Source organism: Neltuma alba, unplaced genomic scaffold, assembly GCF_004799145.2.
Source record: "Neltuma alba isolate B1F8T4 unplaced genomic scaffold, ASM479914v2 tig00010452_pilon, whole genome shotgun sequence".
NCBI classification, from domain to species: domain Eukaryota; kingdom Viridiplantae; phylum Streptophyta; class Magnoliopsida; order Fabales; family Fabaceae; genus Neltuma; species Neltuma alba.
In genome coordinates this window covers 170,264-196,814 of record NW_021635344.1, presented here as the reverse complement: position 1 = coordinate 196,814, position 26,551 = coordinate 170,264, and the positions used below count along the sequence as shown (strand labels likewise).

The 26,551-nt window shown below is 32.9% G+C and overlaps 1 protein-coding gene and 2 pseudogenes across 1 annotated transcript; all 3 read right to left on the bottom strand.

Moving 5' to 3' along the window:
• Positions 1–3,538: 3,538 nt before the first annotated feature.
• LOC114756669 (L-type lectin-domain containing receptor kinase IX.1-like) lies at positions 3,539–5,571 on the bottom strand (annotated as a pseudogene).
• A 5,225-nt stretch (positions 5,572–10,796) lies between these two features.
• On the bottom strand, positions 10,797–15,473 carry LOC114756686 (L-type lectin-domain containing receptor kinase IX.1-like; annotated as a pseudogene).
• Positions 15,474–15,717: 244 nt separating this feature from the next.
• Positions 15,718–21,682, bottom strand: LOC114756685 (serine decarboxylase-like). Its single transcript, XM_028945626.1, has 6 exons — positions 21,629–21,682; positions 21,131–21,362; positions 19,980–20,173; positions 19,766–19,902; positions 18,798–19,381; positions 15,718–15,795 (listed from the first exon to the last, which is right to left on the bottom strand). The coding sequence occupies exons 1-6, from the start codon at positions 21,654–21,656 to the stop codon at positions 15,768–15,770; spliced, it is 1,203 nt and encodes a 400-aa protein (XP_028801459.1). The 5' UTR covers positions 21,657–21,682; the 3' UTR covers positions 15,718–15,767.
• Between the last annotated feature and the right edge of the window lie 4,869 nt (positions 21,683–26,551).

The window sequence follows — 26,551 nt, the reverse complement described above, 5'->3', positions numbered from 1 at the left end:
TCATATTTATCTTTGTTTTTTTTAACAAAGTAGTCATTGTAGTAGTTGCATGTGTTAAAAGTTTTATTAAATGGTAATTCTAGCTAATACACATGATTAGCAAAGGTATTCTAGAAAAGATAACTCATATTCATTACAAATAACTAATTTAACAAACTTTCTTAATCTACTCAAATTAGTCTACTAACTCTTATATTAAAGATTAGAGGTAATATAAAAAAGGAGCACAAGTATTATAATACAATATTGGGTGCAAAAATACATATGGACATTTCAAAAGGGGAAAAAGTACCATCTTCGATGATTCTCCCAAACCTTTGTTACTTTTTATTTTTGTGGGTGTGTCCACATGTTATATGCTTATCTGAGTCAATCCAAGCTCTTACCGTTTCTCTCTTTCCGTCTCCTCTTAACACATGACCCCTCCCCTTACCAAGGCACTAACCAGTAGATAAACTCAGCTTCCATCGGCTCACCTTGTTGATGCGGGCCGATTTCGCCTTTGTCAGCCACTTTTGTTCCCTGGTGCGGCACGGACCCATCGCGTCAAATTCCAGAGATTTTTTTGGTATATTTCGGAGAAGCTGTCTTAAGTTTGCAAGAGAGATCGAAGTCGGTACGCTAGGAGTGACGTGGTAGAACTAGTAGCTTGGAAAAAGTAGAACCCGCAAAATAAAAAGTAACAAACAGTCGGGTGGAAGGATGAGAGCGGGGGAGATTGGGAATGGTAAGAGAGAGCAGAGTTGACCTAGACAAAGTAGGACCCTCAAACTAAAAAATAACGGGCATTCGGGAGAATGAATGGAGATGATATTTTCGCCTTATTTTAAAATATCTATATTTATTTTTGCACTTAATATTTTATTATGGTGTCTAGTGTTTCTTTTTGATATTACAATGAGTAAATTTCTCCCTTCATCTTTATTAAAAAGGCTTTGCACTATATAGGCAAACAACAATAAGGAAGGAAATTAGAGGCCACATTTTAAGAGGTGTTCCCCTGTCTCATCTTTTACCTCTATCTTTTTTTTCCCCCAACCATCTTTTACCTATATCATACAAATTAAAAGAATAAAAGCCCACGCAAAAGGACCATTCATTAAGAGCATCAATTTTCATTCAAAAGTTCTTTTCAGTATTCCTATAATACTTGATAATTAATTTGTGGATACTAAAAGGATTAGTTAAATAAATTAATTAGTTATTTGTAATAAATATGTGTGGATTTTTCTATAATAAACTTTCTAATCATATACATTGTAATTATACCTTGGTGCAAAATATTAGGGACCTGTTCAATATCAAAACAACTGGACTGCATATCGAAATTGTTTCCATCGATAATTTCGAATCAAATATAGGTGATGAAAATCCAACTAAAAATCTCGAGCTCTTTATATTTATATTTTATCTTTCATACTCAATAATGAACTTGTGTAGCGTCTCCCAATTTACTGTTGTGATATTTGTGTATGTGTGTCAAAGAAAAAGCATCACATTAATTGGTAACATGGGAGTTTGAATGAGCACATTCTTAGTGAGGATTCTGTTAAAATTCAAACATTATTTTGAAATGAAAAAGAATATCAAAATAATATTTATTATCATTTTTAATGAAAAAAAAACTGTGGGTTTATATTATGTAATAAAAACTCTTAAAGTGCCAATTGAATTTCAAGCCATGTGTTGAAGCATTTTGAAATCTTGTAAGGTCCGTTCAGATATCCTTAATACATTAACCGATCAAATATTAAATGATTTTGAAATAGTGGACGGTTTTATAATCTTAATATCTCCAAGGCTCCAAAACACCGAACGGTCAAATCACAAAAGATATCAATACATTATGAAATCCGTTTTGCTGCCACCGTTTGGATAATATATTCAAATATTTGATTTGAATTCATTGAGAAAACCGACCATTGAATGCTCTATGCCATTATGGGTTCCAAACGTTCATATCTTGGAGCCTAAGGAGCATTAGCTAGAGGTGCAAGGACACACAGCTCTAGAGTTTTCGAGCTCCTCTCTTTCCCCTCTTGTGTGCTCTCTTACTTGCTGAGTTTACTACTATCTTCTGCTGTTCTGCTCACCCTATTTTATAGGAAGGATCCGTTTAATTCTGGGGATTGCCGCATCCTTATCTACCGGTGGTTGCGGAATAACTCCTAAGGACAGCGTCCTTAGGACGTGACTCGGATTAACTATTTATTTTGTAGGTACTGCCGCCCATATTTACAGTAGCAAAATTAACACCACAAGTGCTGTGGCATTAATTTTACTTCTTCTGCCCCAAGTCTGAGCCAGAGCTCGGGATGAACAGTAGAAATACCTTGAGTAATTTTGTGCAACTTTTCAGGCAACTAGGTAAGCATAGATGAATAAATAAATTTTTGTTAAAAACATTTTTATTCACTCACAAAAAATATCATGGGCATTTTTCAGAAAAATTCATTTTTTTTTTAACAATGCTTTGTTATTTTGTACAACCATGCTGTGTTGTGCTTTTCATAGATTGTTCTTTACTTATTAGAGATGTAAGGGCTCCTTCCTTGGTGTGTGGCTGTCATTTCTTGAATATGGGTGACAATAGGATTGCTATAGGAATTTATTGGCTGGTGAAATCCAGTGGTCGTGATTTAGATGTGACTTGAAAATAATATTGTAAATTAAATTTCGTAATTTAGAATTGATTACATTGACTTAGCTTTTCTTGGTCAGCATAATTTATTTATTTCTTTTTTTTTAATTTCCTCCAATGGTGATCAAGTCTCCTCCGATTAGGACAACCGAGTCTTCTATGATAATGTCCAGTAAATGCAGATAAGGTGTTTGAGGAAGGGCTTCGTATTGGAAGGGAATTGACGTGACTTTGATTAAATTTTGTAACTATATATGAACCTGGTCAGCAACGTTTTTAGTGATCCATATGCATCATACAGCTCGGTGGGCGTCACTTGTCCTCTTCTTTTATTATTCCACAGTTCATTATTATAAAATCCACCGTAATATAATGTTTTAGAATATACCCTTTTTTGTTTGAAGCATTAATATTTGACACCCACTATCCCTAACTAATTATAAAACTTTGTAACTAATTAACTATAACTAATGACTTTTACTGAGAGTAATTTTAACATTTTGCAAGAAATAACTAATTTCATTAATTAATGTAAAGTTTTTATTAGATGTTTGTAGTAAAAATTAGTGGAAGTGTTTATTTTCTTTAATTTATTAAAAATACCATGACATCATATACCATTTGCAATGACTTCGGTTAAGCAGCTTCAAAGTGGGATGAGCAGAAGTGAACAATAACATAATTTTGGTTTCTTGCCAAGTGAGAAAAGGAAACATCATTACACAAAAAGCAACAGTACATATATAATCTCAAGGTGAAAATCCAACAACACATAAGTTTTCTATACTTGTTTTATTTTTTTAAGATTACAGAAGCCTACATGTTACGAGAACATACAATAACCATAATTAACTTTTGCGAGAGTAAAAAAGTGATACACTAGGTGAAACATTATCATCAGAAAGTTGTAGCGAAACCAGAAGAGTTTGTGTTGGAACTAGAGCTAATATTCTGGTTTTGACTTACCTCTGAAACATTGGTGGTGGATGGAATTGAAAATGATGACAACATCGGAAGTTCATTATACGTTGGTACTGGATAACTTGAAGAAAGACTAGGAAACGCAGCTTCAAAGTTCAACACATGAATGACTTGCCTTATTGAAGGCCTGCGATTTTGATCCGGATGAGCACACCAGAGCCCAGCAATCATGAGGCATTCGACTTGATCATGGTCAAAATCTCCTTGTAGCCTTTGATCAACTGCTTCGAGAATCCTAGCGCTTCCATAGAGATCCCATACCCATTTCACTATGTTTATTTCATCATCTGGAGCCTTTGGGTTGATGGGTTTTCTCCCGCAAACTATCTCTAGAGCAACAATTCCAAAACTATAGACATCAGAGCCCTTCCAGTGATGACATACTCAGGAGCCATATAGCCCATGGTTCCTGCTACAGCTGTAGTTTGTCCTCCTTTTGTGTGGTCTACAAGCCGTGCCAATCCAAAATCTCCTAGTTTTGCATTGAAGTTTGAGTCTAGCATGATGTTGCTTGATTTTATGTCTCTATGGACCACGCACTGTTCCCATTCTTCGTGCAAGTACAATAATGCAGAGGCCAAGCCTTGAGCAATTTTAAATCTAATTGACCATCTCAGCAACCTTTCGTCCTTGAAAAGATGAGAATCTAAACTTCCATTTGGCATGTACTCATAAACTAGCAATAGTTCTCTCCTTTCATTACACCAACCGATTAGTTGCACCAAATTTCGATGTCTTAGTTGACTAATAATTCTTACTTCCGAAGCAAACTGCCTCTTCCCTTGTGTAGAACGCTCTGACATTCTCTTTATGGCAACAGAGGAGTTTGAATCTTTGAGAAAACCTCTGTAGACACCTCCAAATCCTCCCTGTCCAAGCTTGTCCTCATCTTTAAAATAATTTGCAGCACTTGCTAGTTCAGCATATGAATACTTTTTGGGACCTGTTCCCCCTGCAAAATCATCTTCACTTGTGTTCTCATTAGACTCATCATCTTCCATTTTCTTTTTGTTCTTCCACAACACAAACCATACCACCCCAACAACTAACAGTAATCCTCCAACCCCTAATCCTGTTGCAAGTGCTGTGTAATTTCTACTCGTTCGGCTCATGCTCGGGCTCAGGTTCAGGTTCAGACTTGGTACTGGACTTGGACTAGGAGCGACAGTTGGGAGGTCCTCTGAGTAGAAACTCCATGTATTGATCCTGTGTGCTGCATGGAATTCTCCGGTGGCAGCTGAGAAACCGAAAGTAACCGATTCAGGCAGGTACTTTCGTAGGTCAACTATTTGATGAAGATGTTGCCACACAGTGTTGGTAGAAGGACCAGAACTATATGTGAAGGAGATGCTTAAATTATGTTTACTTGCATCGTAGCTGATGAAAGCCTCATTTTGTCTGCCTCCTGTGATATTAGGATCCCATGGCGCAGTACTAGTAGAATTCATAGAATTGATATCGACACCCACATGTGCATACGGAGGATCCCAGTCATCGTAAGTTTCGACATTGGGAAAGATATCAAACTCCACAGCAACAAATGGATGATCTGTTGAATTAAGCATCGTTTCCTGACCACCAATAATCAGACCCATCCCACCTCCTCCCACTTTTTGAATATTAGGGAGCTTTGAATCCCTCGGGGCTAAGAAGAAGGCCATCCCATCCCCAGACTTGTTGGAGCCGCCATTTGAATCAATCACAAAGATGAAGTTGGTGGAGAAATCTGCGAGTTTCCCGGTGGCTTTGTCCCACAAGTGCATTGGTTGGTAATATGTTGCTCGACCGACACTGTCATTGTACTGACCTACCAAGTCGATGGATGATCCTACCAGGCGAGCTGATTTTTCAAAAAATATTTTCTCATCGTTCGGGAAACTGGTGAAGCTAAAGTTTAAGGAAAACACATGGGGGATCAAGAGGAAGAAAACTGATACTAGCATTAACATCTTCACCCGAAACCTATTCAGCTAAAGTCTTTTCAGGGTGAAATGTTCATGGAGATGAAGGAATAATCAATAAACTTGCTAGTGCTTTTTCTTCCCCCACAACGGTTAGGTGTGTGTTTTTCACCACGCGTTTTTATCTTAGTCATGGCTTTCTTAAATTTTGTCCCATTAGAGAAGGCATCAATTTTGAATAGCGACCAATCCCTAAGCCAATGGCGATCAATCTGGCATGTGCGTCAAGTGGGCTCCCCTTTCCTTCATATGGCCCCCGCGGCAGCTAGCCATCAATGGTCCTTCTGGTTGACAATCAATCTTCTTGCGTCCAAAGCTGTATTTTAAGTTCCCTAACTTTTATCATCTAAATGCAACCCTCTATTGATATCTCTCCTAGTGAGATTAGGCCTGAGAAGTCCTCCAATCATTAATGTAATACCTAGTTAATTAATTTGAGTAGATTAAAAATATTAATTAAATTAGTTAATATGATATATTCTTTCTAAAATATCCTAATCATATTCTTTAATTACCAATTTCTTTCCTCTCTTTCCTACTTAATTATTATTGAGGGAATATCAATATAGCTAATTTAAGAAAAAATTGATAAACATATGAAATAGATTTTACATATAAGACTAATATCAACTCTTAAATTAGGTTATACATAGAGTATCAAATACTAAAGATAAGACATTTTGGAAAAAAACTAACCTATTAAAAATAAAGAGTTTCTTAAAATTCAAAGCTAACATTACATTAAAACAACAATATATATCCATTTTTAAGAGAGAATACTCAAAATAGTGATTGGATGGCCCTCATGATTTTGAGAGCATTCACAGCATTCACCCACGTCCCTTTCTCTACTGAGACTTCCGCCCCCGCACACCACTTGCTAAGTGCTTCCTTTTGTTCTCGTGGGACCCACGCCATTTAATTTTGTGATTTTTTCCACCAGCGCTCCATGGTGGGATATCCGCACCAAATTTGCTCTTTTTTCTTTTTATTTATTTATTTTTTAATTTTTCTCTTCTTTATTGTAAAATAGAAAATTATATTAATAGATTTTAAAGCAAAATTGCTTTTCTTACTGATAATTAAATTTAGAAAACTAGACAAAATAACTAAGTAAGTATAAAATATTTATAAATTCAATCAACTATATTCTAAAATCTACACCTATTTAGCCAACAAGAGTTGATTTACTTGGTAGGGAGTCAGACCATGAGTTTGAATCTAGCTACCAATTTAAGGATTTTATTAGTAGGTGATTTGCAAGTGTCACTATAAAACCTGGAGTATCCTTAACGAGCTTCTAGGAGATAATAGAAGAGTTTGTGTTGGAAGTGTAATATTCTAAATTTTATTATAAGATTTATGGAAAAAAAATGCTAGTGAAAATAATAATAATAATAATATTTTATTATTATAATAAAATAATAATATTTTATTAAAAAAAGGGAAAGAGTCAACAAATTCTGTGGGAGTTGGGAGTTGGGGGTTGGGAGAATTTATTTGTGGGAGAGTTATTTTAACAGTTATTTTAACAGTTTTCCCCACAATTTAGTGTGCAAGAGAGAGAGAAGCATACCAGTGAAGGAGAAGACAAGTTTTGAAGATAATTTAGGTACATAAAATTACTTCTTTTCATCAAAATTTCTTTATAAATATTTTCTATATATTTTAAGCTTTCTAATGACATATAAATTATGTAAGTATTGAGTTTTGATAATAGATGACTATAAAAATTTAGAGATAAATGAGTAGTTAATTTTAATTGGTTTAGATTTTCCTATTCATTAGTTTTTAATATTTAAATTAATTTGTTCATTTGAAAAATCTATTATATATGATATATATTATATTTTTACTGATTAAATTTAAGTTAAATAATTTATTTGGATTATTTGACATATTACTGAGATTTTAACCAATTTAGTTTTATGTATTGGTGACTGGAGGTTTTAAAATAATTATTTTAGCTAAAAAGTTTATTATTTATGGGAAAATATATATTTACATGATAGTTATAACATTAAAATTTTAACTATATTATTTATTTATAAATATTTGAGGTACTATTGAATTTTTGATAGTTTGGTTTTGAGGTTTAAACTTTAAATGAGATTTTTAGAATTTAGAACATAATAATTCTATATTTGGAAATTTTGAAAAATTCTTTTTATTAAAGTAAATAATTTGGGAGGATGTAAATAAATAATTTGACTTGTTAGAAAATTATAATTCAGTTCTAAAATACTAAATTTTGGGTTATGAGAGTTGCAGGAATTTAAAATAAAAATTAAATTAAATTAAAAATTTAACTAATATATAAGCTTAATTAATTAATTAATATTAATATTAATATGTGGCAATATTAATTGTGTAGATTAATTATTGCTTGAGCAAAAGATTGACCTTATGGTAATCCTTACTATTGCTTTGGCAAGAGGTAACTACTTTCCACTTGTTATATGTGCTAATATGTTGTTTGTAAGTATTTTGCTATTTTAGAATAATGATGTGTTATTTGGAACTCCTATAAATATGTTTTACTTTTCGAGCTATGAGAATTATCTTGTGGGATTTTTTGAATTGTGATTGAGAAGTTTGGAAAGATATATTATTTATGTCTTATGAACTATACTGAGAAAAAATTGAGACATTTTTTATTATATTGTGAATGATTGGTTGTTATTGGGATTTTGGAATGAGCCTTATTCTACCATGTGGTAAGGCCATCATTGGTACACATTGGTTGGCTTCCTTCATTCCCCAGAGTGAGAGATAGGCTTATATGTTTGATTGATCCCCATGGTGAGGGATAGACTAATGTGGCTTGTGTATTAGCCCCCATAGTGAGAGTTTGGATGATTGAAATTATATTTTTATGGATATATCTATATTTCTCGAGAATTAATAACAGTCCCACTTGATACCTCACGAGCACGTGTTAGTATGTATGATGAGTTGGAAAATTAGTTACTAAGACTTTTGTCTCACCCCGTGGTTTTTACTATCTTCAGGTGATAGTTCAAGTGGTGAGCCATCAGGAAAAGCTTCAGAGGCATAGTGTACTATTATAGCTTGTATAGTTCCCTTGTTTTATTTTATGTGTTGATTTATTATATATTGTTACATAAGGCTTATCTACTCTAATGTTGTAAATTAATATTTTTAATCACTACTATCTGATATGGGAGGTTGTTAGAAGGCCAAAGGTCTTTAAAACCTTACGTGTTATGCTATTTTGAAAATGTTGACTTTCGACTAATGGGCTCCATAGCTTATAATGATTTGTCAGTTTGTATGTTTAAAAATATGGGTTGGTTTGGGCTAATGATTGAATGGTATTTCTAGATATTGGAAGTCCAAGGCCCAAGTTAATTATTGATATTTCTCATGACATAAGTTTATCTCTTTTAACCATGATAGTAATTTTGTAATTTTAAGGTTTCTTCTTTTCTATTATGATTAATTTTTTGAATAAATTGTTTCATTTAATCTAAATGGGTTTCTAAAAGAACGGTTATCACAGTAAGTAAAGCTTATGTTTTTGTCTTGAATTGAATCCAAAGCATTGGTGCCTGATAGAATTGAAGATGATGACCGCATAGGGTAATTCTAGGAAATGAGAGATTTGAGAGACTAATGTAAATAATTTTAATTGTAGATGTGATCTTAACATAAGGAGTGTTTGATTTCCCCCGAAAATACTTTTTAAAAGCACTTTTATATAATCGAGATAAAATTTCTCTCACAGATTTACATTGTATATCATAAAATTATTTTAAAACGGTGGTTTGGTTTCTAGCTAAACACCCACATAATCATGTAAATTTCGTAATTAAGAATTGGTTAAATTGACTTCAAATTTATTGGTCAGCATATACAGTCTTTTTTTTTTTTTTAAATTTCCTTCAATAGTCAGCTTATATGGTTTTTTGGATCTACCAATCGCGAATCACGTGTTTGAGGAAGGGCTTCATAATGCAAACCGCGTTTTCAGTGATCCATATGGTGTTGTGTGGGGCCTTACTTGTCTTCGTCTTTTACTATAAGATTTTGTTTATAGTTTACAAACAAAGTCTTATAATTATAACTGGAGGTAGTACTTATCTAATTTTATTTATAAGGTATTTTTAGCATATTTTACATTAAAAAAAATCTTGAACTACATTAACTTCTAATTAAAATATAACAACTTTTTAACTTTATTTCTATTTAATTCATACACTTTTAAAAAAATGACTATCTATACTATAATAAATAAAGTACAAAATAGTATATTCATCCTAAAGATTTAATGAAATGACTTATGAATGGAACCAAGAAAAATCTTATCTTTCTGCTGTATAAATAGGTCCAAAGGAGTAAGAGTTAGACAAGGCTTTATTTTGGTTATAAATATAAGATCTCAGTTCATTTTGTCTCTCAAATTTATAATGTTATTCCAAAGTACTCCCTCCCATCTTTTTTATAAGATCCTGATAACTAAACCACACATTTTAAAAATATAGTGAAAATTAGTTAAAAGTAATAAATATGAAAAAAATAAACTTTCTTTTCCAAGCATGCCCTTATTTATAAGGGCCAAGTAAGAGAGAAAAAGTATGAAAAAGAATGTAGTACACATTTTATTTAATGCAATATATAAAATTAATTAAGGACAAAAATGGTAAAATGTTTAGACAACCACAAGTAAGATCTTATAAAGAGGACCAAGACAATTCAGACTTCAGGTTCTTATAAAAAGGACCACAAGAAGTAATCCTTATAATGATTACACATGTTAATGGGTTTCTGTTAAAGGTTAGTAAATACAAATAATTAATAAGAGTATTTTATTAAAAACAACACCCATTTGTTCCAAATAATTAATTAAAATAATTTTTTAACATTGACAAATTAATTATTTAGCTCTTATACCAAGGATAAGAGGTAGTGACAATTTTCTTCAATTTATAAGAAAAATCTATGACATCATATCCCTTTTAACAATGACTTTGCTTAAGTAGCCTCCAATTAAGTGGAACGAGCACAAAAGAGAACTACCATAACATAATTTCGGTTTCTTACTAAATGAGAAAAGGCAACAATATAACCCAAAAACCAACAGCATAGAATCTCAAGGTAAAGCTCCAACAGGATCATATATAATTGTACACATATGGTTTTCTATTCCAGATTGCAGTAACTTAGACATGAAAGAAATGAGGATAATATATTAGGAATATTGTGCAGTAAATACAAACAAAGAACAACTGTAATTAATTTTTGCGCGAGTGCAAAAGTGATACACATGGTGAAACATTCTCATCAGAAGTTGAGGTGAAACCAGAAGAATTTGTGTTGGAACTAAAGCTAATGTTCTGGTTTTGACTTACCTCTGAAGCATTGGGGTTGGATAGAATTGAAAATGATAAGGGCACCGGAAATTCATCGTAAGTTGGTACAAGATAACTTGAAGGAAGACTAGGGATTGTAGCTTCGAAGTTTAACACATGAATTGGTTGCCTTATTGAAGACCTGCGATTTTGATCAGGATGAGCACACCATAAGCCAACAATCATGAGGCATTCGACTTGATCATGGTCAAAATCTCCTTGTAGCCTTGGATCAACTGCTTCCAGGATTATACCGCTTCCTTAGAGATCCCATACTGATTTCACTATGTTCATTTCACCTTCTGGAGCCTTGGGGTTGATGGGTTTTCTTCCCGAAAGTATCTCTACAGCAACAACTCTAAAAGCATAGACATCAAATTCTTTGCTAGCCCTTCCAGTGGTGACACATTCAGGTGCCATGTAGCCCATAGTTCCTGCCAAAGCTGTTGTTTGTGCTCCTTTTGTGTGGTCTAGAAGCCGAGCTAATCCAAAATCTCCAAGTTTTGCATTGAAGTTAGAATCTAGCATGATGTTGCTTGATTTTATGTCTCTATGAACAACACATTGTTCCCATTCTTCATGCAGGTACAATAATGCAGAGGCCAAGCCTTGAGCTAGTTTAAATCAAATTGGCCACGTCAACAAGCTTTGGTCCTTGAAGAGATGAGAATCTAAACTTCCATGTGGCATGTACTCATAAACTAGCAATAATTCTTTTCTTTCATGACACCAACCGATTAGGTGAACCAGGTTTCGATGTCTTGGTTGGCTGATAATTCTTACTTCTGAAGCAAACTCCTTCTTCCCTTGTTTAGAATCCTTTGATATTTTCTTTATGGTCACGTCAGAGTTTGAATCTTTGAGAAAACCTCTGTAGACACCCCCAAATCCCCCGTGTCCAAGCTTTTGCTCATCTTTGAAATAATTTGTAGCACTCGCTAGTTCAACATATCAGTACTTTTTAGGCCCAGTTCCTCTTTCAAAATCATCACTCATGTTCTCACTAGACTCATCATCTTCCATATTCTTTTTAGTCTTCCACAGTACAAACAACAGCACTCCACAAACTAAAACCAACGTCCCTCCAACCCCTAATCCTGTTGCAAGTGCTGTGGCATTTCTTCTTGGGTTCGGACTTAGTCTTGGGCTTGGGTTTGGACTGGGAGCAACATTCAAGAGCTCATCGGAGTAGAAACTCCATTTGTCGACCCTGTGTGTTGCAAAATTATCTCCCGTGGCAACTGAGAAACCAAAAGTAACCCGTTCAGGCATGTACCCTGTTAGGTCAACTATTTAATGAAGATGTTGCCAAGCAGTGTTGGTAGAAGGACCAGAGGTATTTGTGAATTAAAATAGAGGAGAGTGATTGAGAGAGCTCTCAATACTGTACTATGATATCAAGAGCCCATTGAATCTTGGTGCATAGTGAAGAACCTAGAGGTGCTTTGAGAACTGGACATAGGTCAAGTAGTTGAGACTGAACCAGTATAAAATCCCACGTATTCTTCTTCTACTCTCCTTTGGTGAAATCTTTCTAAACTTATTTATCTTTCTTGATTTTGTTATTTAAGTTTTTAAAATGAAAATTTTATTCATCCAATTCACCTCCCTCTTGGATGAATCTGCTACACTGACAAAAAAGACATGAATTGACAAGGGTAAAAAGGTTTGGTTTTCAAAACTATCTACTATCGCAAATAAAGTAAAATGCAAACGAAGCAAATATGTTTGGTATTTTGTTTATACAATGGAAGTGTTAATGAAAATTGGTGTAAAATGAAGATATGGATACTGATGAAAATGGATTAGTGGCTATCCTTGCTTAGTAATGATATGGGATTTAATTCGTCACCAAGTCTAATTGGAAAAACCTCAAACAATGTTTAAGTATGCTTAACAAGTGATTAACCTAAATGCTAGATAATAATCGCTCATTGAGATACCTTTGAAAATTACTTGATGTGCAAATTAGATTGAGTAAATAAAACTTGCTTTCCTAATGCAGCATGCTCACAGAGACACTCTGAAAAAGACATTGCAATCATAATATCCAACAACATGCCAAACATAGTCGCAACAATGAACTGAAAATGGGATCATACTCCCATATAATCAACGCTCAAAATATACAACTCAATTCAAATCACAATGTTCATTTTAACAGAAGATTACAACGTGCATTCAGTCTCAATATACAAATTAACATTCCTAACATAGGAAATCATAAAGCGCAAAATAGGAAATGAATTAAACTGAACTAAACTACCCTATTTTGGTTCTGAAACTCAAGTCAAGGCTCAACCTGGAAGGGTAACGAACTCAACCTCTCATGGCGTCAACCATTGCTTCAACGATCATATTGAATATTTTGATCATATTACACTACGGACTACCATGGAAGTTGAGGCGAAGGGACTGATTGGAGTGGTTAGTGTTCGGCTCCAATGAAATGAAGGATGAGACGGTGACAAAGGGAGGAGGTGGGGGAAGATGGGTTTTTGGGTCGTGAAGATGGAGATGGATTCGACGATTGTGCTTGTGCCCTGATCGCCAAAATGGTGTGCATTGATTTGGGCATCTTTTGTAATTCGTGAAATCTATAGCAACCTTTTGGCTCCTCAACTGTCTTTCATTTCTTTTTTTTTAGCTTTTCATTTTAATTTACCAACAATAAAATTCAAGATAATGTAATATCATGTATTCTAAATATCAATTAATTAGAGTAAATTATAAAAATAAGACATTTTTTCCCTTTAAGATTTACTTTAATGGAATCAATTTCTAATTCAAATTAATTACAATATAATTAAGCTCAATTTAATTGATAAAATCTCCCAAATTATTTTTTTAATTACTCCGATAAAAACATCTTTTTTCTTTTTCTTTTTTTTTTGCTGAGTCTAACATCATTTTGTAATAGCACACTAACATAAGAATACATCAATATATCCCTGGTCATTCTGTCGTAGCCCTAGTATTATTCCAAAAATTAATAGGAAAACAAGCCTCTTCTATGAGTAACGGAAGAGAAAAAGATGATTAAAATATCTAATTCTCCCTCTGTGAGCTATTGGAAATGGAAATACAGTGAACTAAACAAAGAAAGGCAATAACTTTCTTTACGATCAAGGCGCCTGCCAACGTGATTTAGGATGAGGGAAGGAAAGAGAGAGAAAATAGAGGAGGGAGGAACTAAAAGGAAGAAAGGGAAGAAAATCAAAAAAGAGAAAACATATTCAAATATCAATATTATTCAATTCATAATAAAAAAAAAACTTACAACATAAGCACTAAACAACCTAAATCTAAGTTAAGCTTCAAAGAAAAGAAATTATAAAGATAAGAAACACTGCTAAATAGGAAGTAATCTTATAAATATAAACCTAATCTAAATTATAACTAAAAATGTTAATAAAAATAATAATAAAATTAATAATAAATCTTTCAACATAAAGGGTAGATTTCATAAAATTATTAAAAAAATGTTTAGATGAGTTGGGACGTGAGGCTTATAAGGATATGCTTCTAGACTCCAAAAATACTTATGAGTGTATGTACATACGAGGTTCTTATATTATATTATCAGAGGGATTCAAACGCAGACGTTGTGAATTATGAACCAACATTGGACTAATTGGACCTTTATTCGTTGTTAGTATATATTATATTCAATTGCCAAGTCAGAAGTGGCTGACAACCCTAGATACCAAACCCTCTCCCACCTCACTGTGGTCTCTAGACTGGGGGCCCCTTAACTCTGCAATATTCTGGCCCATATTAGCTTTTTTGTTTCTTGATATTGGGCTTCTTTCTTAGACATCTTCGGCCTATTGATAAAATGGGCTCATCGCATCCAATACTATATAAAAACAAAAAGAGGCATTTGTAGTCTACGTATGGTATCACTTCTAAGAAAAATAGCCGCAAAAATATACTGAACTGAAAAAAATAGCTGCAAATCTTATTAAAAAAGGGGGCGTAGGCGTAGTACAACTGTTCATTATTTTGTGTGTTTCATATTTTAAAACCACCTAGGGTAGTGCCTAAAGCTCTAAGCGCTACCACTAGTTGACTTTTTAAATTGTGGTGTGAAAAAAAAAATGAAAGGGGAGGAGAGGAAAGAGGAGAGGAGAACAATAAAGAAAAGATGGGAGCAAGACAGGCAAAATGGAGATATAGAGAACTCAGTATACTCGTTATTCAAATAATCCAAAGATCTAACACTTTAGGGCCATTTATATAACCCTACATACAATTATTTGCAAATAATTAGATTTAAAATAATCTTTAAAAAGATCATGATGGAAAAGATCTGATGTAAAAGTAGACCTATTACATCAGTCGCCTCATTAACGGACGTAAAAAATCTGGCTTTCAATGTTGCTTTTGTATTCTGTATGCTGAAATAGAAAAGATTAGGGACCTTATTTATGCTGAATGGGATATTGAGATCAGAAGAGTTCCACGGCATGCACGACGTTGTGCGGACTACTTAGCAAAGCAAGCGCATGACAATGTGGAAGACATACGAATGATGAGGGAGGCCCCCCCAGGATGCCGAGCTCAGCTGGAGCTAGATAGAATGACGGGCGTCGATATAGGCGATCTCCTTTTCCAATTCCTTTTCAAGTTTTTCTTGCCTTTTGATTCCAAAAAAAAAATAAAAAAATGTTGCTTTTGTATTATATATGAACAAAGCAACATCTTGTGAGAAGCACAGGCACAAGTCTCAGCACCAATATCCTCAGAAATGCAAGGAGGCTCCCTTGCTTATTATTATCTTGGTACCAAACTAACCGATTCTTCAGAAACTCACTCACAAATGAGTCCCACATTTCCAGTGACACAAGTTGCATCACGACCAAATGTCATATGTTCCCTTTGATAGCCAAGCTCCACTTGTGAGCAAACACATCATCTTGAGGCCTCTCGAGCACGACAGCGTTGCTGAACTTGTTTAGCAACGGTCCAATGCCATGGTCTCTCAAGGAATTTTGAAGGTAGATCACTTTCTTGATGCATTCCTGAACTTTTTGTTGAAGGCCATTGAAATCTTTCTTCTTGAGAGCATACCAAATTAAGATGGCGCCATGGCCTCCTCGACTTCCTGAGATCGTGTTGTCTTCTGAAGCGATGTATCCCCACTTGTTCCCTTGAGAGAAAATCAACGTGTTTTAAACAAGTTATAAGAATGCCGCAAGGCATTGGACAGCCCAGAAACTCGAGGCCCAAAATAGTAACGCTTCCAGTGGGTTTCTTCAAAGAAATATTTGGTGCCTGTACGTTCAATATGTGATGTACTACCATTCCTGATCCTGAATGCTAGTTGACTAATTTGAGTATATTAAGAAATCTCATTAAATTAGTTATTTGTAATAAATAGGTATTATCTTTTTTAAAATATCTTTACTAATCAATTGTATTAATTAGAAATATCATCACTATAAGGACTATCTTAAAAAAAATGGATAAATATGAGACACAAAGTGAATTAAGATATTATATTTAGGACCAAAATAAAAGTCAAATAAACTCTCATATTAAGAACAGAGGTAATATATACTAAGTTACTTATCATAAGAGCTATGAGAAGCGTGTTAATTACTTTAAATTTTGTGTTATAATGTTAGTTGGAAATTTGTATTTCATTTCGTGTGTACTTATACTCACTCTAACATCAAAAGGTACCATCATTCCAAACAGTGCGGCATCACAATGAATGTGGAATCGATATTGTGTGAAACCACAATCCTCAATTGACTGTAGTACAAGACTAAGGTCATCAATGGCTCCCTTTACGGTAGTCCCCACAACAAGACAACACCCATTATATATAGAGAGAAAGAATGAGAGAGAGAGAGTAGGAAAAGGACCTATGTTTAGGTTGATTATGGCTGGTTTGCCCTTATTTGCAAGGAGTGACTTCTTTAGTTCGTTAATCAATCCCACCTGAGATTAGAGTTCCAAGTACTGCACATTTGGCTCCAAGTCTTGCTGCTTTCAACACCGAAAATGCGAGTCCCTTGATGTGTAAATAATTCCATCAGAATGTCGTTCCCTCCTGTTTTGCAAAAATATTTTTATCATTTGAATTTATAGAACTGGGGCTAAATATATTTATAACAACCTGAGGATTATAATTTGGTAGAATTGATATGAAGTCCCGAGAAAAGAACATAATTACTAAAAACTCCCAATCATAACATAGCAGCATATAATGACAAGTTTCAATATACTAAATGACAACAGCTCACTTGTCACTAGGACTTTTTGATAATTAATTTTTTTGGGATCTCATAGTAATTTTCCCCTCACTATATTACTCGAAAATCCAGTACATTACCCTAATAAGATCCTGTGGAAATTTTCTTCAGTTCCACCACTCGCAAGCATTATTCTGGAAATTAGTAGGAAAAGTTAGCACAAGAGCCTCTTCTATGAGTAACGGAAGAAGAAGAAAAAAAGGAACGGCAGGACGAGAGAGAAAATAGAGGGGGGGAAAGAGGAAGCAACAAGCAACTAGACAAATTCAGGAGGGGAGAAAGGGAAGAAACTCAAAAAAGAAAAAAACATACTCATAATATCAATAAGAAACAATACTAAATGGGAAATAATCTTATAAATGTAAACCTAATCTAAATTATCACTAAAATCCTAAAAAAGATACTCCAACTTTGCTTTTGTTTCTACAATGTGGGCCCCTAACTCTTCAATATGCTGGCCCATATCGCCTTTATTATTTCTTCATACTGGGCCTCTTCTTTAGAGATACTTGCCCCATTGATAAATTGGGCTCATAACGTCCAGCACTACATAAAAATGCTTTAGATACCAACAATAGTTATCAATGGGAGTTGGATCTAATGAAAAAAGTTAACTCCTTACAAAGTGGCCAATTGGATCATTACTGAGAAATATTCTAACATTTAGTACTCAATAGTGTATCGAATATGATTGTCTCTATTAGAAGAATCTACCCCCACACTAACAGGAGTTGATACAATTAATAAATAGTCAACTCATAATTTACAACATCATAAGTCCAAATACTACTGCTAATGTGTCTTTCTTCTCTCTTTTAATGACATGCCTCTTCATCTTCTTCTCCCTCTATCTTTCACGGCCTCTTTTAATCAAATTGTGCTTGAGTTGTGCTTCTGCCCTCTGACTATATAATCCAAATCCCACTTATGATTATCCTCCTCTTATCCCATATGATATAATGTAGATATATTACTTTTTTTTTATTTAATTTGCTTCCTCCTCCTTCAGTGGCCACGGCACCTTCTTCTCTTTATATACTTCATAATTTCTCCTGCAAAATAAAAAGGATTTGAATAGATTTTATAAAAAGATTCCTTTTTAATCTTATAATTAACTAAAAAGAGGAAAATATATCAAGGTTAATTAAATAGGCATAAGATATTCATAAATTTAACAAAATATATTCTAAAATGTAATATATTTAATTATAAAATATTTGCTTATCACTTAACATAATCAAGAACACTAATTGTGGTTTTCAACTTGTTTGGCAATAGTCTCTTAGGAAACGATATCTTTTTACTACTTGCCACCTGCAAAAACGACGAAAGAAAGGAGAGATAACAAAACACAAAATAAACAAGAAGAAAAAATGGGAGGAAAACAAACGAAAATGAAGAGAGAGCAAGGGGAAGGGAATTAAGAGAGAGATAGAGCAATAAAATATGCTCTTTATTCAAATAATTCAAAGATCTAACAAATTAGAGGACCTTAGGGGTTATACAAATAACATTACACACAATCATTTGAAATTAAAAAAAATAGGACTAGCTTTCAATGTTGATTTTGTATTACCAAGAAATCGTCGTCTTATGAAAAGCACAAGCACAATTCTCAGCACCAATATCCTCAGAAACGCAAGGAGGCTTCATTTGCTTATTATTACCTTGGTACCAAGCACAACGATTCTTCACAAACTCACTCACAAACGAATCCAACATTTCCTGCGACACATGCTGCATCACTACCACATGTGATATATTCCCTTTGCTAGCCAAGCTCCACTTGCGAGCAAACGCATCATCTTGAGGCCTCTCAAACACCACAGTGTTGCTGAACTTGTTTAGCAATGCTCCAATGCCGTGGTACCTCAAGGAGTCTCGAAGGTAAATCGCTTTCTTGATGCATTCTTGAACTTCTTGTTGAAGGCCCTTGAACCCTTTCTTGTTGAGAGCATACCAAATGAAGATGGCAGCATGGCCTCCTCGACTTCCAGATATGGTGTTGTCTTTTGAGGCAATGTATTCTACTTTTTCGCTTGAGAGAAAATCAATGTGTCTTAAACGAGTTATAAAAATGCCACAAGGCATTGGACAGCCCAGGAACTTGTGCCCAGAAGTAGTTATGCTTCCAATGGGTTTCTTGAAAGAAATATCTGCTGCCTGTACATTCAAAATGTGATGTTTTAAAACTTTACTTGGAGCATTAAATCTTTCAAAAATCATTTAAAAAATGAACAATTTTTTTGCTCATAAGCCATCAAAATGTTATTTATTTTTATGCAGAATCTAATGACAAAAAGAAACTCAAAAAATTTGAGAAGGGCCTCTAAATTAAGAGGCAGCTAACTGTAACAAAAAAATACCCCCAGTCCGTGTGTGCGGGTTCGTGGTTGTATATGTTGAACACAGTCATGTTAATCTCCAGTACAACCTAAAGCTGCAATCAAAATAATATTGTTCTATCTCATGCACTTTAAATTGTGTTATCATGTTAGTTGGATATATATTTGTATTTCATTTCACATATTACATATATATACTCACTCGACCATCGAAAGGTACCATCATTCCGAATAGTGCGGCATCACAATGAATGTAGAACCGATCTTGAGTGAAACCACAGTCCTCAAGTGATTGGAGTACAAGATCCAGGTCATCAATGGCGCCCTTCAAGGTAGTCCCTGCCGCAAGATAATACCCATTATATATTGTTTTTCATGCGCGCGTGCGCACATATAGAGAGAGTAGGACAAAAGACCTATGTTTAGGTTGATTATGGCTGGCTTGTCCTTGTTTGCAAGAAGTGACTTCTTTAGTTGGTTATAGTCAATCTCACCTGAGATTAGAGTTCCAACTACCACACACTTGACTCTAAGAAGTCTTGCTACTTTCATCACTGAATAATGCGAGTCACATGATGTGTAAATAATTCCTTCGGTATGTAGTTCTCTCCTGTTTTATTGGTAAATAAACAAATCGATCTTTACATATAGAAAGGGGGAAAAAACTCACTACACTTGGGTGTCTTATTTATCTCAATACTTTATCACTTGACTTTATAGAATTGGGGCAAAATAAATTTTTAACAAGCTTAAGATTAGAGTTGGAAAAAAAAAGATAATAAAATACCCTAAAAAATGATAGAGGACAAATTAGGTGGATGAATTACAAAAACCCAAATCAGACCCTCTATACTATTTTAGAATTTTAAAACATTGTGAAATGACAATATTGTCTTTACTCTCAGCGACTACTTTTGTATAGTTATATATTGACTACTCTAATTTTACTATTAACTACTTTTGTTTTCAAAGTTCTAATGATTATTTTTGTATAGCTATTAACTATACAAGAGTAGTAAATAACTAAACAAAAATATTTACTAGATATCCAATAACACTTGATGCATGTTTTGAATTTTTGAAACAAAAGTAGTCCATAGTAAAGCAAGAGTAGTCAATAACTTAGCAAAAGTACTTACCAGATTTTTAAAAATGAAAGTATTCAACTGAAATACTAGAATAGTCAATAGTTAAATAAGAGTAATCATTGGAGTTTTAAAAACAAATTTAGTCAATAGCTTCAAAATAGTATTCAAGACATAAAAAAGAGTAGTCATCGAAACTCCGACAATCAGTCACCAAAGTTTTGGTCACATGGTGCCAGAGCTCTGGCAGCTAGAACCCCGCTAAGGGTGCTGAGGTCGCAATATTTCCAAAAGAGAAAAAGAAAGGTGAACAGCATATGCTTCAGTTCGCGAGATTTAAAAATTTCAAAATAGTACAGGAGGTTTGATTTATAGTTTTAAAATCTACCCACAATGATTTGTTATTTAGTAATTTTCAGGATATTTTATTCTTTTTTCGCCTTAGAATCGTCGCTTTACTTCTCAAAAATCTAGTACGTTACCCAACTAAGATCCCGTGAAAATTTCCTTCAGTTCCACCAGTCGTCATATATCCCCAGTACTCATTCTTCTCTATTTTCCACAGTTCGGCAAACCAATGAAGTACGCACAGCTCAAATGGGTTTGAGTTAAGTGAATAACCGCTGCCTATAAATGGATCACCAGCGTTGTTCAAGTGGAAACGTAGTAACTTCCCCAGTGCATCGTAGTTGAAGTCTAGATTGGTTGGATAACCTGCGTACAGACAATTAAAACTACAATTAGAAACTCAAACTAGTAATGGTTGATATTTCTTCTTCTTTGAATAATTTTGACTTAGACAGATGTTCATTAGAGAGATTTGATAGGGTTTTAATCGGGCGTGAGACCGGCCACGAAACATATATGGACAAAGCTTAATTATTGTTTTATGGGATGTTGACGCGAATTTTAAATCACTTGATCATATAAAGATTAAACCAAATTAAGAATATTTAAATTAAAGCGAAATAACAAATTACCTAAGAAATGATCTCTTGTGTGAGACATACGGTCGACATAGTGATCAATGACTTTATCCATGTCGGCGTTATCCGCTCCGTTGAACTGAGAGATGGTAGGACTGATCATCGAATGTCCATTCTCTTGTGCAGCTTCCTCCATTTTCTTTTCTTCTTCTTGGATTGGCTTGTCGGAGATAAATTTCAATGGCAAAATCTGCATTCTTTATAAAGGCGTACGTAGTGTGATGTCAACAACAATGGGTCTACCAAACTAACAAAAGACTAGTAGGATATGTGTCTTAGGCTTTTAGCCACCCAAAAAAAGAAAAAAAAAACTAAAAAGGGGGCCGAAAGTAGTACTCTCTATAGACCTTATTATGAAAATCAACTAACTAATTCACAGGTACAAATAAACACAAATAAAAGTATTAAATTTGTTATAAAATTCAAGTGATTTTTAATATTCTCCTCATTAATTACGCTGAATTTCAACATTATATTAATTTATATTTCCTCACCACTCAGTATTAAATATGGGCATCTACAAACAAATGTTTAATACTCAAGTTATCAATGGGTATTATAAAAAAGAAAAAAAATTTTAAGAAAAGAACTAGAGGGAAGGAGTAAGGCTTTAAGGACTGCTGGGTTCGGTTTTGAAATAATACTAAAAAAATTTATCTTTTGTGTTTTATAACATGAAATAGTTAATAACAAACCATTTGAAAAGATACAGTGTTTTGTCATATTAGGCATGCAGTTTTTCAATAATCCAAAATTAAAATCTTCCTAGGCTTGTTTGAATTGGCGATAGAGTGGCTTATTTTCAATTGAGCTTTTGAAAACTTAAGATTAGGTAAAAGTTAGATTGAGTAATGTAATTGATGTTTAGATGGACCTTTGTAAGTAAGTAAGTTTATAAAAGTAGAATTGTTTGGATTATTATTGAAAAATCAAGTTTAGTTGTAAAATGAACTTAAAAAAGCTTGAATTTTAGCATGTACATAATATGAGAACTATAATAGGAATATGAAAAATAATAATAAATTTACATAGTACTTCATCTAGTTCAAAATATAAGCATCAAATAACTAAATTGGGTGATTCAAAAAGTTAGTTAAAATTAGTTAAAGATGTAAAAAGTATAACTTATTTTTCTAAAACACCATCTTTTTCAATTGGGACTAAGTAGGAGAGAGAGTAAGTAAAAAAAGGGATGAGAGAGAATAAATGAAAAAAGACAATTAGGGGTAAAATGAAAAAAGTGCATTAAATGATAAGATAAATCCAATTTGTAGCTTATAAAAAAAAGCAAGCCTCTTCAAAAATTTGATACTTATATTTTGAACCAGAAAGAGTATAAATTTGGATATAAGCAAGATGGTACGATGCGATTTATGATACATTTCTTAAAAAAGAGAGCCAACTCTTTTTTTTTCTTCTACTTCTTCTCTTTTCATGTTTCAAAAGCCATAATCATCAAATTTCTGCTTAAAGCTTATCTTGGCTTTTCACCCAAACGCTTAAGCCCCACCGCCAATACGTTTTGGTGACATAACGTGTCACAAACGAGCTCTTAAAGTTTTCGTTGGCTCCAACGAGCCTTTTAGAGTTTGGAAAACTCAAAATCACTTAAAAATGTACTTTTACGTAAATTTAGACAAAATTCCTCTTATATACTTACTTTGTATAACATAAAACTATTTTCAAAAAACTAATCTAAACACCCATCTTTATGATCCTTTTAGTTTACTGATAACTCTCATTTATAGATGTCATATATTTACATGCATTTCATTTTTTCACGTTTAGATCTTGAGGTCTACTGATAAATTTGCGCTTTAAATAGTTAGCCTTGGGCATGGTAAGCGCGCGCGCACGCACACACACGCACACACACACACATATATATATAGATGTTCCATCCATTTAGAAACTTGAGCACTAAAACTGAGGAAGCAAAAAAAAAACAGTTACGAACGCAAGTGTTCTTGTAAATTATGCAAGCGCTTTTTCTTTTCTTTTTTTTCAGAACGATGTGTTTCAATTTTGCCCAAAACCTGATCTTTTGAACGATTAAAATGTGAGTTTAGTCTGAAAGTTGCTCACTTCTGATTAGGGGGGTAAAACCAAACCGTAGTAAAAAACCAAAGAATTTAATTTCAGTTTTTCTGTTCGGTTATTTCAGTTTTTGATTACATATTCGGTTTTTATTTTTTAACAATTTAGTTTTGGTCTTCAGTTCGGTTAGTAGAAAAAAAATTCAGGTATAACCAAAAAACTGAAATAAATATATTATATATTTATATTTAATAAATATTATTATAATAAATATATATGTGGGTATACGTGAACTCTTTAAATATATTTATATTCAATAAATATGGTTATAATAAATATTATTATAATAAATCACATTGAATGATGAGATATTTATTAATTAATGGTTATAATTGTGTTGTATTATTATTTTTAATTTAAAATCACTTTTTATATTTATATATTTCGATTAATCAGTTAACCGAATCGAAATATTTTGGTTAATTCAGGTTCAGTTAGTTTGGTTAATTGGTTTCAGTTAGGTGCTAAAAATTCAGTCTATTTGGTTATTCGTTTAATAAGATTATGACCAAAAACCAAACCGAAAATCTAAATACTCACCCTTACTTCTGATCAATGTTTTTCCTTATTTTTTTGTGGGTTCAAAGTCACCAAGAAGTGTTAATAATGGCACAATGTTGCCTCTTACTATTAGAACTGTTAATGGTTAATATTAATATTTTAATGGTCATCGTTAGTTTTTTTTTTTTTTAATGGGAGTGGGACGATATTGCTACTTTTTGAAACTTTTAGGACGCAGCATTATTCAACCTAACAAAACTTTTGGAACAATATTGGTCTTAGGTGAAAACTTTCAAAGTAAATTTACACTATAACCTTGTTTAAAATCAGCGAACACAATCTGTAAAGTAAGCAAGTTTTTTTCTTTTGGGTAAAAGGACAATACTTACAACAAGTTTATATTTTATATTCATTATGTCAAGTTCATTAATCACGTATGTCCATTTATCTTATTTTCAAAATAGTATTATTAATTATAAATCCGCTTGAAAAAAATTATAACACACGATCACTTGTGATGAAAGAACTTAACATAATAAATTTAAGTAAATGATCTATGTATTTTTCTTTGTAAAATATGTAATAATACTTGTAAGGACATTTTGATCATTTTACAATTCAAATTAATGCTGGTAGCATTTATAGCGAATTCAAGGTTTTTTAAATGATGATAAATATGTTTGCTTGCCGAGAGACTCTTGCACTTAGCTCTTTTTGTTTTTTGGGAAAAAAAACAAGAAAATACTTTTACATATACAAAATTTTATGTTAATGTTAGTGAAAATCAAAAGTCTATATCAAAACAGAGGTATTAATTTAGTATTTCTAAATGTTGAGAAAAGATAAGTTTGCCCTTGATAAATTGATAAAAAGAAAGACAATGCATAAAGCAGGTTAGTGTAGTCCATTTATATAATGGTATTGTCACTCGATATGAAAGAGTTGTCAACACATTGGACAAGGAGGCAACTTGTGATTTGCCTAAGTTTTCCAATTGATTTGCCTTATAATAAATTTTGCTATCAATATATATAACATTGTTGTCAATCTATTTGAAAGAGTTGTCAATAGTCTTAATTAGTTGGGAGCACATGATTAGTTTAAGTTTGTCAATTGGTTTGCCTTATAATGAATTTTCCTAATTACTTGTTGTCAATGGATATAAAAGTATTACTAATCTCTTTGGAAGAGTTATCAATAACAAAATTGTAATGAATTTTCCTAATTACATATTGTCAATACTTATAAAAGTGTCGTTAATCTATTTGGCAGAGCCGTCAACACACCTAACAAAGTTGTTAATCTATTTATGTGATGGCAATTAGTGTATCCTATTATGAATTTTCCACCTTATTTGCAGTGAATACATAGAAAGGAGATAACAATTTTATATATATTCAGCGAAATTCATTATAAGGCAAACCAATTGGGAAACTTAGACAAATCAAATGTTGCTTCCTTGTTAGGTGTGTTAACAACTATTTCATATGAATTGACAATATCTTTATATAAATGTACTACATTAACTTGCATCATGCATTGTCTTTCATTTTGTCAATTTATCAAGGCTAAGCTTGTCTTTAGCCAATATTTGGAAATGCCAAATCAGTACCCCCCTGTTTTCATATGGACTTTTACTTTTCACTAGCACTTATCTCAAATTTTGTATATTTAAAGGTATTTTTCTGTCTTTTCCCTTTTGGTCTCTTGTTTGCATTTTTTTTAATTTGTTTTGAACTGTTTCTTATTTCCTCAGTTGTTGAAAAAAATGATAAATATGTTTGTCCTCAATACTTAAATTAGATTTAAGTTAATAGAATGAAGCCTAATCATATATTACTCCTGATGAATAATATAAGAACTAAATAATTAATTTATTGATATTAAAAAATTATTTAAGTTATGTATTTGTAGCAAATGTATCTTGATTTTCATAAAATACTCTATTTTATCATATGCATTGGATGAGCTGCTCCTTGATTTGGAGCTCCCTTAATATGTGCAATTAAGATGAGAAACAAAGTTAAGTAAAATATTATATTTAGGATCAAAATAAATTTCTTTTTTAACTTTCTGACTATTTACAACCTGAACTAGCATTTTTAATAAGGTGAAAACACACACAGATATATATATATATATATATATATATATATATATATATATATTCTCAATGCGTACATGTGTCTTCTCATTATCTGCCCAACCAATAAAATAAATAACAAGTTTGATCTTGATCTGCTTACATTTTAGGCATACTTTATATAAATAGTCTTAGTAATCTCTGTGTGTGTGTGTGTGTGTGTGTGTGTGTGATTT

Excerpts from the sequence above, each read along its gene's own strand:
- LOC114756685 (XM_028945626.1), bottom strand. The coding sequence starts at position 21,656 with ATGTCTCACACAAGAGATCATTTCTTAG. Across the intron at positions 20,174-21,130 it reads TTTCACGGGATCTTAGTTGG|GAGAGAACTACATACCGAAG; the intron begins GTAACGTACTAG and ends CCAATAAAACAG. Across the intron at positions 15,796-18,797 it reads TTTCATAAGACGACGATTTC|TGGAAATGTGGGACTCATTT; the intron begins TTGGTAATACAA and ends AACTTGTGTCAC.